At 37.2% G+C, this 21277-nt stretch overlaps 1 protein-coding gene across 2 annotated transcripts; it reads left to right on the top strand.

Annotated features, from left to right (window-relative positions):
- The first annotated feature begins 1656 nt into the window (after positions 1-1656).
- On the top strand, positions 1657-4976 carry LOC120072827 (IMPACT family member in pol 5'region). Of its 2 annotated transcripts, XR_005480605.1 has the most exons (7): positions 1657-2037; positions 2337-2378; positions 3137-3252; positions 3453-3558; positions 3712-3765; positions 4085-4353; positions 4530-4976. XR_005480605.1 is itself a non-coding variant. In XM_039025338.1 (6 exons), the coding sequence occupies exons 1-6, from the start codon at positions 1741-1743 to the stop codon at positions 4241-4243; spliced, it is 774 nt and encodes a 257-aa protein (XP_038881266.1). In that variant the 5' UTR covers positions 1657-1740; the 3' UTR covers positions 4244-4458. The 2 variants fall into 2 exon arrangements, 1 of the variants encoding a protein (XP_038881266.1); XM_039025338.1 differs by lacking the exon at positions 4530-4976 and having other exon boundaries at positions 4085-4458.
- Positions 4977-21277: the final 16301 nt, after the last annotated feature.

The raw sequence follows: 21277 nt of genomic DNA, 5'->3' as shown, positions 1-21277 counted from the left end.
TATTCAATAATAGTTTTATTGAACAAAATCTCAATAACATCTTTATTGCAAATAAAATATGTTTCATTTTACAAATTGCAAGTTTTAGGACATACAACCCAATATATATATATAATATGAATTTATAAGTAATTGAAGGTTAAAAAGTAATTGTTAAATAGAAGAAAAAATGTTCTTTTTATTCTAATATGACATGTATTTTGGTGGAAAAATATCATTGTTTCACAATTAAGTGTTCAAATTGTGTGATTAAAATTAAATATGTTACATTTTTTGAAAAGAGAAAAAATGTTGTCCAATTTTTAAGAAGCATCCATGTTTGAGTGCTAAGTACTTGTGTTTAGTTATAATTTATTTGGAATATGTTTGGTGTTTAGAAATGAAGAAGAAATATGTTATGTAATTGAATGTTTAAAAATTGAATTGAAAATTTTGTGTTTAGTATATAAATATTTTGTAGAGAATCTGTTATATTTTAAGAATGAAAAAAAATAGATTTTTTTTTTGTTTCTGTTTTAAAAAAGTTAGGAAAATAGGTATATAATTGAAAATTAAAATCCACAATAAAAGAAAAAAAAAAGACATAACCAATTTCACTTAAAAAAACCCGCACTAGATATTTCAACTCAATTCTACACTCCAAACACATACTTTCTTATTCAATTCAAACTCAATACTCTAAACATAGATAATAATTACCAAACTCACCTCAATTCTGTATAGAGAAATTTTTACAGATAGAAAAAATGTCAAACTATTTACAGAAATAGCAAAAAAAAAAAATTTTAAGATACTGATAGACTTCTATCAGCATCTATCAGTGAGAGATTTCTATCAAAGACGATTAAAATTTTGTTAGTTTATGTAAATAATTTCTCTTATTTTTTTATTTTTGAAAATCCCCTCAACACAGATAATTTAACTTCACAAACAATAATTATCCAAACGCCCCCTAAGAGAGCCGCTCACTCCAACTATCGTCTATGTATGATCCATATTAGATCTGACCAACTATCCATCCTACCTCCTCCTCCTTATTATATACAACTCATTTAACAATTTCTTGCATGAGGAGAAAAAAAAACTTTATATTATAAATTTGGTTCTATGCTTTTAAAAGTTAAAATTTAATCATTATGATTCGATAAAACCTTATAAATAATTTCTATGTTTGATAAAATCTTTATAAATAACTTTGATAGTAGAGACTATTTATGAGAAATAATCCAATGCTATAGACTATTTATAAAATTTTTATCAAACTATATAGATCCTTTTTTAAAAAAAATGATAAAGACTAGATTTTAATTATAAAATATAATATCTAAATTCTATCTTCCTAACAATAGAACTAAATTTGTAGTTTACCAAAAAAAATAAAAATAGAAAGAAAAATTTTCACATATAAAAAAATGTCAAACTATTTATAAAAACATTGATAGATTTTTATTAATCATAATAAAAATAACATTGATAGATGATACATCGACATCGTCTACTTCTATCTATTTTTGTCTCTCATAAATATCGATAAATTTTTATTAATCTCTATTAAAGAAGATTAAAATTTTACTATTTTATATAAATAATTTTCCTTATTTTTCTATTTTTGAAAATCTCCCAAAAAAAACATATATTTTTTTTTTGTTTCATTTTCATTGAAACGACGTTGGTAATAATCAACTTTTTGAAACGAGAACCGCCCTCGTCTTGTCCAAAGAGAATCGGAGGCTCCAACAAATGCCTGTGGCAATTGCAATTGCAGCAGCGCCAAATCTTCGTCACTTCAAGAAACTGGGCGCGATTATCAATACTCGAGAGAAGAAATTCAATACTCGATTATCTTCCTCACTGGGCGCGGTTCCTCGAGAGAAGAAAGATATGGTTGCAACAGCCAGTAGCAGTAGCGGAGATTCAGGCGCATACACGACGATTAAAGAGATTGTAAGATTTGAAAGAGAAATCAAGAAGAGCAAGTTCATCGCAATTGCTGGTCCTGTCTCTAATGAGCAATCTGCCTTCTCTTTTCTCTCCCAGGTGTTCTATGCTTTTCCAGATTTTTTATTCCTTCATATCTGGTTCTCATGGAGTGAGTTACCTGAAATTGATCCTCTTTTGTTCTCTTGGACTCCATATGGCGTTTTGTTTGAAGTTGTAAATTATATCGCAATTTTATATCATAGATGATTTTGATTCAATTGGTAAAGTTATCTATGCTCTTGTGAAATTCGTAATTGTTAATTGTAGTATGACATTAGCATCGCTCTTTTCATTTATAATATAGTGGAGAATTTAGAATCCACTCATCTGATAGCCATTGCTGTCCTGAAACACAGGTGCGGGATCCGCGAGCTACTCACAATTGCTGGGCGTATCAGGTGCTTAGTCTTTATCTCTTGTAGGTTGTTAAAGTTCTTGAAGAATATATATTATGGGGTTGTTCGTCATCCTTCACAGTGGTCTCATATTATGCTCATCACGTGATCTGTCGAAAGTGTAATGTAAAAGAATTGTGCTAAATGATATGATAAAATAATGCAATTCTAAATCTGCCGTCTCTTTTATATTTTTACAAAAAATAATATACGAATATGGTTTTTAAATATAATGAGGAAGATGCTGTGGTTGGTTTCTATTTCACATTTCTACACTATGTTTATCTTGGTAAATTTGAAAATTTGCTGCTGCGATTGTAATATCAATTTCTTTTCTGTCATTCCCTCGTATTTTAAAGCTGGCAAAACTAGAGTCCAGAGATTTAGGATCCATTTGGATTGATTAGAGAAAAAAACCAAAAACATCATTTTTATTTTAACCCTCTTGATAAAAAAGGTTTAAAATGAATTTTGAAAGGGTTTCAAAAGCTATTTTGAGTGGTTGCCAAATACGTCAATTTTTTACCAAATGACTTATTTTCAAAATTAAATACTTGAAAAGTTAATCCAAACATACCCTTAATTTGTCGGTCAATTATTTGATGGTCAGTTGTGTTATTACTTCAAAATGCAATGTTCCAGTTTTTCAGGAAGTTTTTTGGTCAAGAGGATTCCCTTGAAGAGATGTTGGAAGGGTACATAATACATTTATTCCACTGTTCTGAATTCCTTTATTTAGTACTTGTTCTGCGTCTTTTCAGGTTGGAGATCAATACAGGTCTAATGATGATGGCGAGCCATCTGGTACAGCTGGTAAACCAATTCATTCTGCAATTGTTTCTTCAGGTATTGACAGAGTCATGGTGGTTGTGATCAGGTATTCTCTCTGCAAATGATAAGTACTCGGTTGAAATATATTGTTCAGGATCTATCTGTATGAAATTTCCTTGGGCAAAATACTTGCAAATCAGTGAATTGGAATCCTCTTGTTGATACTGCTGGTTGATATGAATGTGTATGCTTGCCATGTGCTATAGCTAACTTCATATGATATCTTTTCCCTCTACCAAAATTTAGGCATTTTGGAGGTATCAAACTTGGCACTGGGGGACTAGTCAGGGCTTATGGAGGAGTAGCTTCTGAATGCCTGAAGAGTGCCCAAACTTGTGTTGTGAAATCTAAGGTGCTTCTTCTTTCCCTTAATGTGTTCTGTCAGTCGTCACCTTGTGCTGCTAGTGTTACACAGAAGTTTAATGAAGCAAATTAACTATTAAACCATTTTAAATTGATTTTAATATGAAATGTTGTTTTTGATAAACTGGGTTACATGTTTTAGGTTCCAATGGGTGTGGAGGTACCATTCGATCTTTTAGGGGTCTTGTACCACCAGGTAAATTTATCTATGTGATTGAGAGTCATCTTGTATGCCCATATCATGGGTTTGTACCATGGGCACTGATTTTGCATTCGTTTCTACTTTGTCTTTTCCCCTAACTAATTCTTATGTCATCGTCAATGTTGCATTTACTTTTGGTTTTGGGTGGAAACATGTTAGTATAATTCAAATCATCACTTATATACCACAGAGTGATGATCTTTCGGCTCCAGCAATACATGGTTATACAGTTTTCTTATGCACTCATGCGTTTTTCCAGACAATTTTTAAATGGAGATTATTGTAAATCTGAAACCGTTGTTGGTGGTTGCAGTTACAATCTTTTCAAGTTGAGGACATTAAACAGGATTATGACAGTGGTAAAGATGGTATTACGATGGTGACATTCAAGGTTGATTTCGATTGTGTTGAGAAGTTGGAGGATGCTATCAAATCTAACTGTAGCCGTGATTTAGTCTTTTACAAGCGATAAATTATACAGCTTAGTACGTCTACATAAATGCAGAGAGGGACAGAGGGGAGATGCACATCAATATAACGATGAAATCAAGTGCGCATCCAATAAATGGTGGGCGGTATGAGGTAGGTGACTGATGACTTTGTACAACTAGTTACATTGCAGAATTAGATGTTCTCTGTATAATACATTTCCGATATTAATGAATATTTAGTTTGTTCACTGCTTCATTTTTATGTTCCTTCATTAACCTATATGCAATGCTACTGGCATGGTCACGTAGAAACATCATATTTTTCAGAAGCAAGCGGCAGTACATTCTTATTTAATTGATGATGACAACTATCAAGGAACCTTTGTCAATTTAAGGAGTTGTTTCATTTGACTATGGTTTCATGGGAAGCAATAATTGAAATGGGATTATGGTGGAAGTCGTGGTGCTACCTAAAGGTATATTAATTTTGTTTTGGTGGAAGTCGTGGTGCCTACCTAAAGGTATATTAATTTTGTTTCTTTCAACCTTCATCTGGTTATAATAGCATCCACTGCTCAGCGGAAGTTCACATCAACCATCAGACCCAGAACTGCAAACAGTCCAAAATATAGCATTACCTATAGGCTAGTGGAAGCCATTCTATGTTTAAATGGGAGTCTTGTGTTGAAGAAGATGAGATTTTGATGGAAACCATTTTATGTTTGAATAGAAGGACAAGGATCTTGGGTGTATTTACCAATCATTATACTTGTGTGAAACATTGAAGAACCAATAGAAGATCTTTGAGCAAGTTTAGCTGTCTACTTGCCAAAACAATTTATGAGAATTACGGTAAAAACCAAATGATTGAAAACCACGCTTGACTGGAATGAATAAATTCCAACATACCAGAAATAATAGTGTAAAGAAAAACGACTTTGAAACTACAGTTTGGTAGTTTGATTAAGAGTTGCTTCCATATATATGGAAAAGGATATCATCACATTCAGGCTGATGCCTCAATGTGGTCAAATTATTGAATGATGAGTGATGGAAAAGGACATTATCACATTCAGGTTGATGCCCCAATGTAGCGGGGGAAAATATTAGGTCAAATCCATGACCAAACCAGAGAAATGCATCCCTAAGGTTGAGAGAGAGTTATCCAAGAATCAACATTCTATATTCGAAGTGATATTAAAAAAACTTCTTATTACAATCCTAAAGTGGCTATTTATAGCCTTGCAAGGAAATGAGATAATTAATTAATTAATTCTAAAATACTAATGATTTTCAAGTAATGATTAAACTAGATATTAACTAACATATACTAATTATCTAATTATCCTCGTTAGTTAGGAGATCGATTTTTTAAACTAAGCATTCTTATTGAGGTTGATTTTCTTTTTCATTTGACGCTTGGTATTGTAACCTTATAGTTCATCACCTTGCTAATTATGTTTATCGTAACTGTGTGTGAATCTTAAGAACAAAACTTTTCTTGCTGGCTTTTGACTTAAATATGTCTGATAGTCTTAGTCTTCACTATCCCAGTTATTGTATTGGTTCGGGTGCATAGACCTCTTTTTAATGGTTTGATGATTTTTATTTTTATTTTTTTAAAAAAGGACATTAACTTCTCAATTTTTTTAGTTCAACCATATATGGGGTGAAGATTTGAACTTCTAATCTCTTGATCAATAGTATATATTTTAGGTCAGTTGAGCTATGTTCAAGTGGAGTACTCTTCTCCACACTCTCCATAGACATAAGTTTGAATGAAAAGTACGAAGTATTATAATATCTCAGCTAATGAAACCTATTGGCATAAATAAATATCCAAACGATGGAGCTCATACTGTATGAAAGGCCACCTCTACTAAAACTCAAGAAACAAGATCATACAGTAAGGCCTTCATTGTGATAGAAACCTCATGACATATACGAACTCACTCAAGCCATTACAAGGAACAAAGACAACATATAACGGACAAACACAGAAATATGCAAAGTCCACCAACAATGATAGATCATAAGTATAAATCCGAAGAACAAAACTAGAAGATAGTGGAGTAGGAGCTGCAATGCCCTTAAACTTCAGGTGGTTCATTTTGATGGAGGTGGCGATGAGAAAGGAGAGGCCAGCAATGGCACGGTTGGTGGTGTGGTAGGAACTAAGGGAATTGTTGGTAATGGTGGCAAAGGAGGTAAGGTAGCCTTTGGCAATGCTGGTGCTGAAGGCAATGGAGGCAATGTAGCTCTTGGCACAGTTGGCATCGGAGGGAGCGGAGGCAAGGCAGCGTTTGGCAGCGGTGGCAATGTGGCCTTGGGCAAAGGTGGCAGTGGAGGAATTGGAGGTGGAGCTGTTGGTGTATCAAGAAGGCGACGAGAACTAGCAAAGCTCATGTTGATGTTTGCCAATGACAAGGATACAAACAATAGTAACTTCAAGCAGCTGTTGAAAGAAGCCATGGTTTTGAATCAGTAAGAGGCAAGCCTTTTCCAATCCTAGTGAACTGTATTGATTGATTCTGTTTGTTGCTTGAGTTGAAGGAGCATTTGGCCATGATGGATATTTATAAACTTGAGCTTTGACCGTACTTGAGTTTGATGGGATGTAGTTGGGGAGAGAAGAATTAGTTCATCTTCTCAACAACAGAAGATCCTGTTAACGAGACCTACCAAATTTCTTTTGTAGAAGAGGTTCTCAGATTCAATAAACTATAATCCAACCAACTGCATGTTGAGAGTAATTTCAAAATAGTAAAAATCATTTTTATCCTATTCAAAATCACCATAAAATACGTCTTTATTCACTCAAATTGATATAGAGTTTGATTTTACACTTTTACGTACAATTGTCATACAATCAAAATTGATTTTAAATTATTAAAGTCATACTTCATGGTTCTCGTGAACATGATTAAAAGTGAGTTTGACTCTTACAAAATTACTTTCAAACACGCTTGAAAATGTTTGCTTGCTTGGAAGTAATTGAGTTAAAATTACTTTTGTCATGCTCCAAATCATTATCAAACATGTCTTTAATCATTTAAAATTATTGAAAGATAGAAAGAAAAGAGACAAGACAAGGTTTATGTGGAAAACCCTAATCCAAAGAGAAAAAACCACGATTAAAAAATTTTATTGTTTAATGTCATGCTTACAAGAGACCCCAATTTTAGATATAAATGGAATGAGGGGAAATCCTAATTTAGTAAATATTGAGTAAACTACAAATATACCCTTAGGGCTAATGCAACATATTTCAACACTTCCTCTCAAGTTGGGGCGTAGATATCGGCAAGACCCAACTTGCTAACACAAGCTTCAAACGTCTGTCTCGATAACCCTTTGGTAAGAACATCTGTAACCTGTTGGACTGAAGGTACATATGGAATACAGATAACCCCGTGGTCTAACTTATCTTTAATAAAATGTCTGTCAATTTCCACGTGCTTGGTTCTATCATGTTGTACTGGATTATTAGCAATACTCATGGCAGCCTTTTTATCACAATACAACTTCATGGGACTCGGACTGTCCTGGTGAAGATCAGACAAAACTTTCTGCAACCAGATTTCTTCACACATTCCCAGACTCATAGCTCTATACTCTGCCTCAGCACTGCTTTTGGCCACTACACCCTGTTTTTTACTCCGCCAAGTCAACAAATTTCCCCACACAAAGGTACAGTATTCTGAGGTTGACTTTCTATCAGTCACTGATCCTGCCCAATCTGAGTCAGTAAACGCTTTGATGCTTCTTGTGTCATATTTTCTGAACACTAAGCCCTTCCCAGGGGTGGACTTCAGGTATCTCAGAATTCGAGTCATTGCTTCCATGTGATCCTCATATGGATTCTGCATGAACTGCTTATCACACTCACAGCATAGGAGATGTTAGGCCTAGTATGAGATAAGTAAATCAGTTTTCCTACCAGGCGTTGATACCTCTCCTTATTTACAGGAACTCCTTTCGAAATGTTTTTCAGTTTGCCATTGACCTTAATAGGAGTGTCAATGGGTTTGCATCCAGTCATTCTTGTTTCCTTTAACAAGTCTAGAGTGTATTTCCGTTGAGATACATATATTCCTGCTTTTGATCTCGCCATTTCCATCCCGATAAAATACCTCAGACTACCAAGATCCTTGATTTCAAATTCGCCTGCCATCCTTTGTTTCAACTTAACAATTTCTATCTTGTCATCTCCTGATAAAATGATGTCATCAACGTACACCACCAACACAGCAATCTTCCCTAAAGGATTTTTTGGTAAACAATGTATGATTAGAATGCCCTTGAACAAACCCTTGGGACTTAACAAACACTGTGAACCTGTCGAACCATGCCCTAGGGGACTGTTTCAACCCATATAAGGACTTCCTGAGTTTGCAAGCATGATTCCCAAAATTAGCTTCGAAACCTGGAGGCGGACTCATGTAAACCTCCTCTTCTAACTCACCATTTAGGAAGACATTTTTTACATCTAGTTAATGTAGGGGTCGATCTTTATTCACGGTAACGACGGAAGAACTCGGATCATGTTTAGCTTAGCCACTGGGGAAAACGTTTCTAAATAATCAATCCCATACATCTGAGGTGAACCCTTTAGCAACTAACCTGGCCTTATATCTCTCGAGCGTTCTGTCAGACCTATACTTCATTGTGAACACCCATTTGCAGCCAACTGTCTTGTGACCTCTAGGGAGAGCTACTAACTCTCAAGTCTTATTTGCCTCGAGAGCTCTCATTTCTTCCATTACTGCCGCTTTCCACTCGAGAACTTCCATGGCCGCATGTACACTAGTAGGTATTGCAGAGCATCCAGTTGGGTAGTGAAACCCTTAAAAACAGGAGATAAGTTACTATAGGTCATAAAACTTACAGAGGGTACTTTGTACATGACCTGGTTCCCTTCCTTAGAGCAATTGGCATATCCAGAGTGGTATCATAATTCCCAATTTTTGTCGATCTCTCTCCAGTATCAGACTTCTAAGACAATTCTGCATCTCCCTGAGGATCTTCCAGCACCTCATTACCTCCTAAAATTTCAACCTCCTCTGAGCTCGTCTCATCATTTTCTATGTTCCCAGACTTCTCTTCAAGAATCTCCTCTAAAACCACAGGATCTTGAACCTGAGCTGGTTTCGATGCTTGGACACTTTCCGATGGAACACCAGGGGTTTCCTGAGTTTCCTTTATGAAATTCTTCCTATAGTATGTTATCCAGGGCACTTGTCTTGTAGGAAGGACAAACACTGGAATAGCAGAATTAGGCTCGAGACTAGGTAGATTAGATTCAAGAATATTAGGACTAGGCTCAAGATTGAAGCTAATAGTTACGGAGTATGTGGAACTGTTAGTCTCTTCATTCGTGGTATCCCTCTGAAGATTACTAACGGGAAAGAATGATTTATCTTCAAGGAATGGGACATCCATAGTAACAAAGTATTTTCTGGAAGATGGGTGAAACATTTATAGCCTCGTGATGAAGAGGATACCCGAAACACACACACTTTTGAGCTCGTGGGGAAAACTTAGTCTGGTGTAGATCATGAGTGTGAACAAAGGCTGTACACCTAAACACACGAAGAGGAACCTTAGGAATAAGATGGGTAGACTGGCAAGACTCTTTGAAGCACTCAAGGGGTGTTTAAAACTTTAGAACCCGTGAAGGCGTCCTATTAATGAGATGGGTTGCGGTAAGGACCGCATCTCCCCACAGGTACGAAAGGAGAGACACTGGAATCATCAAGGAGCGAGCAACTTCAATGAGATGGCAATTTTTCTGTTCAACCACCCCGTTTCGTTGTGGAGTATACGCACAAGAGTTTTGATGGGTGATCCTTTTTTATGCTAGGAATTCCTGGAGGGTGTGATTGACAACCTTACGACCATTGTCACTCCGAAGAATGACAATATTTGTATTGAACTGTGTTAAGATAGTGGTATAGAATTTTTTGAAGGTAGACAGAACCTCGGACTTATCAGCAAGGAGATATACCCATGTAAGTTAGGTATGATCATCGATGAATGTTACAAACTACCGTTTACCAGACAAGGTAAAGATGTTTGAAGGACCCCAAACATCACTGTGGATCAAGTGGAAAGGCTGGGTAGGTTTATAGGGCTGAGAAACAAAAGACACACGAGGTTGTTTAGCACGTATACAGACATCACAAGATAACGAAGAAACATTCACATTATGATATAAGTGCAGAAACAAATATCTCATATATTGAAAACTTGGATGTCCAAGACGAAAATGCCACAATAAATAATCTTTTTCAGACATAGTAAATGAAGATAAAAGGCTAGTCCTAAAAAAGTTTCTGGAAGAAGCATCTTCAGAAAGGAAATAGAGGCCCCTGTCATATCGGACAGTGCCAATCGTCTTTTCCGAGCTCAAGTCCTGAAACAAAGCAGCATCTGGTGAGAAGACAACTCTACAGTACAAATCTTTTGTTATTTTACTTATTGATAACAAGTTGTAAAAAAGTTTTGGCACATGTAGGACATCTTGTAAAATTAATCCCTGAAATGGTTACAGTCTGCCTTTTCCAGCAACAGAAGCGAATGACCCATCTGTAATTCGAATCCTCTCATTTCCAGCACTCGGATAGTACGAGAGAAATCGATCAGATAAGCCAGTCAAATGATCGATTGCGCCTGAATCTAGAATCCATAACTCATTCCCTTCAACAAGGAAACTAAAAGATTGAGGGTTACCTGATTGAGCAACTGTTCCAATCCCTATGGTACCTGAATCATCTGGGTTGGTCACCGGAGGTTGTGTTTGGGGTTTTGTGGCCTCTTCAACCGATTCATTCACTAGAGCACGACCAGATTTTGACTTGTCATTTGGAGGGCGACGTTTACCATTTGGAGATCGGCCATGCAGTTTCCAGCATTGATCCTTCGTGTGCCACTGTTTTTTGGAATGCTCACATACTTGGGGTGTTTTGCTATTTTTCTTGTCACCATTAGATCCAGCGAATTTCACCCCAAAGGTAGCTGACTCTACAATGATAACACTAGGCCCATTCATTGCACTTGATCTATTCTCTTCCAATCTAACCTCTGAACAGACCTCCATGAGGGACGATATCGGTTTCTGCCCTAGTATTCGACTCCAAACCATACCAAATTTGGGGTGCAACCCCGCAAGAAAATCATACACACGCTTAACTTCTTCTATCTTTGAGTACTGAATTCCGTCATGCAGGTAGTTCCAGATGATCTCCCGACATAGATCCATTTCTTGCCATAACAAAGACATCTTGTTGAAGTATGACGTTACATCCATGCTCCCTTATTTGCATTCATGAACCTGTTTACATAGAGTATACAGGCGGAATGCGTTCTGACGTCTCGAATATAACCATCGGACTGCATCCCAAATATCTAGTGCGGTGGCTGAATAGAGTAAAGGTTTCCCAATTTGTTGTTCCATACTACTGATCAACATTGAGTAGAGCAATGAATCCTTGCTCTGATATCATATTGAAAGATAGAAAGAAAAGAGACAAGACAAGGTTTACGTGGAAAACCCTAATTCAGGGAGAAAAAACCACGATAGAAAAGTTTTTATCATTTAATGTCATGCTTATAAGAGACCCCAACCTCAGATATAAATACAATGAGGGGAAACCCTAATTTAGTAAATATAGAGTAAACTACAAATATGCCCTTAGGGCTAATGCAACATATTTCAACAAAAATCAATCAAATATTTGATTTTACATTTTTCATGACAATTTTATACCGTCAAAATTAATTTTAAAATATTAATATTTTAGAATAATCTTGACATTCTCAAATATGATTTTAACTATTCAAAATTATTCTCACATATGTAAAACTAAGTTGACAAGTGACAATTATTATGGAAAGAGGATTATCTAAAAACCAAACTATTAAGGAAACATAATTCAATTTCAACTCAATAAACAAAAGCTTCAGAATTTTTGGTAAAACTTATTGCCATTTTTTAACTAAATGTTGTATGTCTGTAGAGAGGCTAGCGGATGATAGAGATTATTTTTTGGAAACATAAATAATTTCTTTCCACTCACATCTTGAAAAGGTTACATTACTGTTGAAATTAGGGTTTTGCGCTCTAGGGGCAATTTTTTCTTTTTCATTGTTCCCTATGGTTTCTCTGTTCTCTATTTAAGCCTACTGTATTCCATTGTATCAGTTTTCTAATAAGAATCCATTTATCCCGTGGGTTTTCTCCCTAATTAGGGTTTTCTACGTAAATCTTTGGTGTGCTATTTTCTTTTCCCTGCTCTATTTTTCATCATGGTATCAGAGCATGGAGACGAAACCTTGGCCACCATTGAGGAAAATCAAACAGGAGAATCCCAAACCAATAACCCAGATATAACCAATATTATCCAAAAAGCCATTGACAGGTACTTCCAAACCCTTCTTCCCCACTTACGTGAAGACCATCAGTCCCCGCCCTACCCACCGCCGGCCATCTCCTTCGCAGACCCAACAACCAGCTGCCAGAACCAGCGATTGGCGACCAGCGAACCAGCCGCTACCCACCCGATCCAGCCACGCGCAGATGAAGACCTGTCTCTTATACACATCTAGATGTGTATAAGAGACAGGATCTGATGTACCCACCGGCTACAGGTCCAGATCTGTGATGCCCACTGCCGATTTTCGTCCGTTGGAGCCCCTTGCTATCCCCACTGCCGACTGGTCCAGAACCGTGATGCCCAACGCCGATCAGTCAAGTTTCCATCCGTTGGGTGTGCTGCCGACCTTCTCATCTTAGATCGGTGTCTCATCTCAATCTATGCCGCACCAAAGGACAGATGGGAGAACTATGGGTATTTTCCAGCCAGGTATGAACAACCGAATAGGGTAGTTTTCACCAATCACAGATGAGTTTGGAGGGGTGAGTCTTCGTCATACCACTAGGACCAAGGAAATATAATCCAAGATCAGGTTACCCAGTTGCAGTTGCAGATTAATCGACAGAACGAGATGTTTCAGCAACAGCTTGCTGCTATTGGGGAAGCCCTGGGATCGACATCCAAGATCCAACCATACCCTGAAAACTCGGTAAGTTCGTTCCCTACTTACCCTTCAAATTTATGTTCTGGAACTATAGGCAATTCCTCTGGAATTATTATAGGAGAAAAGTTGAATGGTGATAATTACTTCTCTTGGTCTCAATCTATTAAAATGGCCCTGAAGGGCCGTCATAAATTTGGATATCTGACAGGTGAAATACTAAAACCAAGGATCGGTGATCCCCAAGAACAAATGTGGAAAGGAGAGGATTCTTTGTTGTGGTCGATTTTAATTGGAAGTATGGAACCTTAGGTTGGGAAACCTTTATTGTATGCAGCTACAACCCGTGATATTTGGGAGGCAGCCTAGAAACTCTACTCCAGGAGACAGAATGCCTCACGGTTATATACTTTACCTAAGTAGGTTCATGAATGCAAACAGGGAACGATGGACGTTACTTCTTACTTTAACAAGCTATCTCTGTTGTGGCAAGAGATAGATTTGTGCCGTGAGATGATTTGGAACTGTTCGTGTGGAGGAGTGTTACATTATCAGTCTGAAGAAATAGATCGCGTGTATGACTTTCTTGCAGGACTCAACTCTAAATTTGATACAATGCACAATCGTATACTGGGGACCAGACCTATACCATCCCTAATAGAGGTCTGTTCTAAAGTTTGCCTAGAAGAAGATAGGTCGAGAGCCATGAACAGTACACCTATAACACCAATAGATTCCGCTGCTTTAAAAACATCAGGCCCTGTATAAGATAAACAAAACAGTAAGCCGCCCCCAGTGTGCGAACATTGCAAAAAACCCTGGCACACTAAAGATCAGTGCTGGAAACTCCATGGCCGACCGCCTAATGGTAAGAAACGACAGCCAAGTCGGGCTCTCGTAGGTGAATCTGTTACTGAAGATACTTAGACTCAGAACTAGGAAACTACTCAGAACACTACTACACTGGGTGTAAGTGCAATTGCCCATACAGGTACTTTTCAATCTTTTGGTCTTGTGAGTATAACTGGTAATAAATCGCGGATATTAGACTCAGGAGCCACAGATCACCTCATTGGTCCTTCTGATCAATTTTTGTCTTATCAACCTAGTGCTGGAAATGAAAGAATCAGAATTGTAGATGGGTCCTTTGCTCCTATTGCTAGAAAAGGACGAGTGTCACCCTTTGTTGGCCTAATACTTCAAGATGTGTTGCATGTGCCAAAAGTGTCTTACAATCTGTTATCTATTAGTAAACTAACAAGAGATTTGCAGTGTCGTTTAGTTTCTCATCTGATGATGTTGTTTTTCAGGATCTGACCTCGAGGAGGACGATTGGCACTGCCCGGCATGACAGGGGACTCTATTTCCTTACTAAAGAAGCTTCCTTTAGGCTATATGATAGGACTAGTTTGTTTTCTTCTCATTTTTCCATTTCTGAAACTGATTATATGTTGTGGCATTATCGTCTTGGCCATCCTAATTTCCAGTATATGAACTATTTGTTTCCTCATCTTTTTTGCAATATTAATATGTCTAAATTGAAATGTGATGTGTGTGTCCAGGAAAAACAGCCTCGTGTTTCTTTCTTTTCTCAGCCCTATAAGCCCTCTAAACCGTTTACTCTATTCCATAGCGATGTCTGAGGTCCTTCACCAGTCACTACCACAACTGGGAAGCGTTGGTTTGTAACCTTTATTGACGACCATACTCGTCTAACCTGGGTTTTCTTTTTGACAGATAAATCAGAAGTCACTTCAGTTTTTCAACAATTTTACAATTCAATAGAAACCCAGTTCAACGCTAGAATCGCTATTCTCAAGAGTGATAATGGTCGAGAATACTTAGTAACACCTCACGAGAATTCCTTATCTCCAAAGGTGTTGTCCATCAGAGTTCCTGTGCGTACACTCCTCAACAAAATGGAGTGGCCGAACGGAAAAACCGTCACCTGGTCGAAGTTGCCCACTCTCTTATGTTGTCAACCTCTCTTCCCTTTTATTTGTGGGCAACTTCGTTTTTGTAGGGTATCTTCTACATCAGCGTGGGTACAAGTATTATCACCCTCCTTCCAGAAAATACTGTCTCTATAGATGTGACCTTCTTCGAAGATCATCCATTCTTTTCCAATGGTTCTCTTCAGGGGGAGCATTCCAGTGAAGAAACCAATTGGAGTCTCAGCCTTTCTGCCTTACCTGAACCTGAACCCATCCTTGATGTCAGTGTCAGTACCAACGCACCTATCCTCCCAACCGAATAAGTCCTTTGGATCACATACTATAGAAAGAATCTCAAGAAGGAAATAACGCCACCTGTTATCTCTCTGGCTCCAGTTCATGATTCTGAACAGAGATCAGTTCTAGGTACTAGTAGTCCTATCCTTGATCATGATAATAAATGTGATAACACTGATGCTTGTGTTGAAAATGTTGAGAGCAAAAGTAGGGAAGATAATGGTAGCAGGGATGTGATTAAGGTTGATGATGGTGCAGAGACAGATGAGTGTGTGACTCTTGAGGACATGGTAGAACCTGGAAAAGAAGCTTCTCTTATTCCCACTGGAAAAAATGTTGAGAGTGGGAAAATAACAGAACCGAAGGAAGAATGCAATATGTCAGATGAAAATAAAGATAGAGATGAATCCCTTGATCTTCCGATTGCCCTAAGGAAAGATATGAAATCATGTACTAAATATCCGTTGCAAAGTTACTTGTCCTATAGTAATTTATCTCCTAAGTTCAAGGCCCTCACTACAAGCCTAGACACAGTGGTGATACCAAACAGTATACACACAACATTGGAAAATCCTGAATGGAAAGCAGCAGTTATAGAAGAAATGAAAGCTTTCGAGAAAAATCATATGTGGGATCAAGTCAATCTTCCAAATGGTCATAAAGCAGTCGGAAGTAAATGGGTGTTCACAATAAAATATAAGCCCAATGGAACTGTTGACAGATACAAAGCTAGATTAGTGGCCAGGGGTTTTACTTAGACATTTGGGGTTGATTATTCAGAGACCTTTTCGCCAGTTGCAAAGCTAAATACTGTTCGGGTCCTCCTTTCTATTACAGTTAATAAGGATTGGCCCCTTCACCAGCTTGATGTGAAGAATGCTTTTCTCAATGGAGAATTGGAGGAAGAAGTCTATATGAGTCCCCCCCAGGATTTGAGAAACAGTTTGATCACCGAGTTTGCAGATTAAGAAAGTCCTTATATGGGCTAAAACAGTCACCAAGGGCTTGGTTTGGCAGATTTACTATGTTTGTAAAGTCTCAAGGATATAAACAGGGTCATTCTGATCATACTCTTTTTACTAAAAGGTCTGTATCCGGGAAAATCGCAATTTTGATTGTTTATGTTGATGACATTGTTATTTCAGGTGATGATACCTCAAAGATTGACTGATTGAAGGCAAAGATGGCTGAGGAATTCGAGATCAAGGATCTTGGAAAACTAAGATACTTCCTCGGAATGGAAGTAGCTTGATCAAGAGAAGGAATTTCAGTTTTCCAACGGAAGTATACTCTGGACCTGCTCAAGGAAACAGGTATGACGGGGTGCAAACCAGTTGATACCCCTATAGAAGCCAATACAAAGTTAAGTAATATAAGTAAAAGTGTTCCAGTGAGCAAAGAAAAATATCAGCGACTTGTTGGGAAATTAATATATCTTTCTCATACTAGACCCGACATCTCTTATGCAGTAAGTATGGTAAGTCAGTTCATGCAGTCACCATACGAAGAACACATCAGGGCAGTAGAGCGCATTTTGAGATATCTGAAAACTTCTCCAAGGAAAGGCTTGATGTTCGGGAAAACTGAAAAACGTATTATCGAAGCATACACCGATGCTGATTGGGCATGATCTGTAGTAGACAGAAAATCAACATCAGGATATTGTACCTTTGTGTGGGGCAATCTTGTTACATGGAGAAGCAAAAAACAAGGTGTTGTTGCCAGAAGTGATAACTTGTAGAAATACAAGTTATTTATGCTGCCTTATCTAGATATTGCAGCCAAACGAGAAGGAATATGCATTGATTGTGTGAAAATTAGCTCAGAAATTCAATAATTATGAATTAACGCAATTACACCTATTAACATCGTCAAGATGGTAGAAGAGGATATTTTTACTCTGTTTTGCAGGAAACCAAGTCACCGCTTGCGATCAAGGCTCAACAAGAAACTAAACAACGCATCTCTGTTACATTGCACCCGTCAATTAACAATGAAGAGACGATTAACGCAATGACGGCGCAATGTGACAGTCGATCCTGAGCTGAATTTCAATCGCATGCGGTAATAAAAACAACACCGCATGCGAGTAACTGATCGAAAGATGCAGCTGAGCAACGCAAAGGCGGAGGATTGCGACACGTGTACAACTAACCATTGTGCAGATTTGATGGTCTGATTGCATAACAGAAGAAATATTTATTCCTCAATCTTCGGAATTTCTATAATAAGAAGTGGGGTCCACAGCCAAGAGTCAAAGCTTTTCACCTATAAATACTCCCATAGAATTCACAGAAGATATACTGGATATGGGTATAATTGATACGAGGGCTAAGTGTTGCTAAATTACTGAGAGAGAGACTGAGCTGAGTATTGAACGGAAGAAATCCGGGAAGAAAAGAGACAAGGCCGAGAGGTGAGTCTCAGTGCTATTCTACTGGATCTGTCTCTTATACACATCTAGATGTGTATAAGAGACAGTCTCAGTGCTATTCTGCCAGATCCCCGCCGCGAAGCTCTATACTCAGATCCCTGCTACCGGTTGAGCAAGCCTGAGAAGGAAGCTCATCCGTCCGCACGATCCGTCTACATTGGCAAGCAAATCTCCATCCAGATCGGCGCTAAGATGTTGGCGTTTATTTTGATTTGTTTCTAACTCTTTTCATCAAGTGTATTTCACATTCTTAATCTCTTCATTCACAAATCATGTATCAGACGCTGAATAGAAATATTGAATGTCTCGATCGATTTCATATCCCCTTCTCTGTCTATTTCCATTCCTCCGATTATCGCTTTCTTCATAAAGTCTTCTTAATTCCTTGGTAATTAATATGAATTAAACAAGTAATTTACTCTGTGCTAAAGAAATAAGAATGTTTAGCTAAAGCATGCTAGACGACATCTTCACCTGTGAGAGCAGAAGTGAAGATGCCATTCTGATCTGTCGAGAGAAGGTTAGAAGAAGGCGTTAACTAAAGCAAGAAGTACTTCCAAAGATGGAAGCAACCTTTCGTTCATTACATTTGTCCCTGTTTCACTACAGAGATGTGGGAGCGCGACCGATCACCAAGAGGTGTACGTCAAAGGAAAAGTAGAATCGTACTTATACCTTTAGCGCAATTAGGAAACATGCGATGTTTGTATTAATTATCTTTTTTGTTTCTGCTTCGTACATAAGACTTGTCCCTGCAATACACGATCTTTGCACAATCTTCACAGCCAGCCTTGACCTCAGTATCTTGTATCGTGAAAACCTGTATTTTGTATCATTTTAGCTTAGATTTACTTTAACGCAATTTATTTTATTATCGCATCTTTACCGCTTTACTTTACTTTATCGTATGTTTATATTCTTGTACACAACAACTTTTATTAATTGAAAACCCCTGGTCGCATGTATCACAAGCATAACGCAATAACCTCAAATAGCCCCTGTGTTCGACCTCGGATCACATCAAGAAACTTACAGTGAAATTATACTTGGTTTCAACGCAAGGAAACTTGTGACAATGCATAGCATACTACAAGAACGTTGTTAATTAACGCATATCTAGAAGTAGTATCACATGGGCATGAACCTTGCATGCATCATCATCATTTCATCACAGTTCATGCATAACAAGGAAGCTAAATTTCGCGTTACAAGAAGCAGTGTTGAGGCTGAATACAGGGCCATGAGTCTGGGAATCTGTGAAGAGATCTGGCTTGAAAAAGTCTTGAAAGACATTGATCAAGATCATACCAGTCCAATGAAACTCTATTGTGATAATAAAGTAGCCATAAGCATAGCAAACAACCTAGTTCAACATGACAGAACAAAGTATGTGGAGATTGACCGACACTTTATCAAGGAAAGACTCGATAGTGGCAACATTTGTGTTCCTTATATTCCCTCCAATCAACAAATTGCAGATATCTTAACAAAGGGGCTTTCCAAACAGTTGTTTGACGCATGTGTGAGCAAGTTGGGATTTATTGACATCTACGCCCCAACTTGAGAGGGAGTGTTGAAATTAGGATTTTGCGCTCTAGGGGCAATTTTGTCTTTATCATTGTATCCTAGAGTTTCCCTGTTCTCTATTTAAGCTGTTGGTTTACTGTATTCCATTGTATCAGTTTTCTAATAAGAATCCCTTTATCCCGTGGTTTTTCTCCCTAATTAAGGTTTTCCACATAAATCTTTGGTGTGCTATTTTCTTTTCCCTACTCTATTTTTCATCAATTACAATAACCTGTAAGGTCAATTTATTTTTTAATTGAGTTTCATTTACAACATAAGAAGAAAAAAAAGTCAGTGATCACTATTATGTCCGGATGTATATGAATTAGAGTCTGGATGGTTCCAGAAATGCCATCAGAACTGACCACTACTTATAAACGGCTAATTCTGTTACTTAATAAAAGTAGTGGTGTTTTGCTCATCAAGATGAGTTAAGTTGGTATAAACTCAATATTTGCCTACTAATTTTAAGTGTTGGTAGAATTGAGTTGGTATATTTTACGAACTCACCAAAACTCACTCCAACTCTTCCTTCTTCCAATATTTTCAATGGCTCCATTTATCGACCACTGTCGGCAACTATTGTTGCCACATTCTGATAACCAACTCTGGATTTCGACAACCACCTCCGATGACAACTCCAATGACCAATTCCGGACTTTGACAACCACTTCCGATAACAACTCCAGTGACCTAACTCCGATGACCACCTTCGCGCGATCAACTCCAACGACTAATTTTGGACTCCAGCAACCACCTCCAACAATAAACTCTGATGACAAATTTTAACAACCACCTTTGTAGGCTCCCACAACCATCTCCGACTATAAACTCCGACAAAAATCACCTTCAATAACCAACTTCGAGCGAGCAACTCCGACGACCAACTCTGAGCTTCGACAAGCACCTCTGACAACTATTTCCAATATCATCTTCATGTGACTAACTTCGAGCTCTGACAACCACCTCCAATGACAAACTCTGACAAAAATCATCTTCGATGATCAACTTCGACGACCAACTTCGATGACCAACTTTGGGCTTCGAAAACCTCCTTCGATGACCAACTTCAATACCATCTTCATGCGACCAACTTCAAGCTCTGACAACTACCTCCAACTACAAACTCCAACAAAAAATCATCTTTAATATCAACTTCGACAACCACTTTCGACTATTATAAGACCGATGAATGCTAAAATACGTTGTAGGGTTATTGATTATATAAATAATAGTATTTTGTCTACAATAAGTGCAATATATATGTAGAAATTTGCAAAATATATTTTTATTTAATTGAATTTACATATAAAATGAGTGTTAATAATATTTAGAAAAATATGTATATAGTTGAATAGTACATAACACATTAAAAAAACCATAAATGAAGATTTTTTTTCCTAGAACATTCTTTAGTAAGAAATATTGAGAAATGAAGATGTATTTTGTAATGATCCTCCAAATTTGAAGCAACTGAAAGTAAAATTATCGAAAAAATGTTGTGCCATTCCATTGGCTACTAAGATGATGAATGAAATTCAATTAATTTTTTTTTTAACAAAGTAAAAATACAAAACAATAATAGGAAAAAGAAAAAAAGAAGAAGATGATGAAGCTCATAGAGAAAATAAGAATCAAAAGTTCTAATTTCTCTTTGGTTTCTCATTTTATTTAACTATATTCCTACAAGAAATGTAGTGAATTAATTGTTGTTCATTACCCAAAAAAGAAAGATAAAAATTAAAAAAAACAAAAATAACAATCCATATTTTATTCAACACAAAAATTGGTAAAATTATTGAATAAAA

The sequence above is a fragment of the Benincasa hispida genome, chromosome 3 (assembly GCF_009727055.1).
Source record: "Benincasa hispida cultivar B227 chromosome 3, ASM972705v1, whole genome shotgun sequence".
NCBI classification, from domain to species: domain Eukaryota; kingdom Viridiplantae; phylum Streptophyta; class Magnoliopsida; order Cucurbitales; family Cucurbitaceae; genus Benincasa; species Benincasa hispida.
This window is presented reverse-complemented; position numbering and strand designations above follow the sequence as displayed.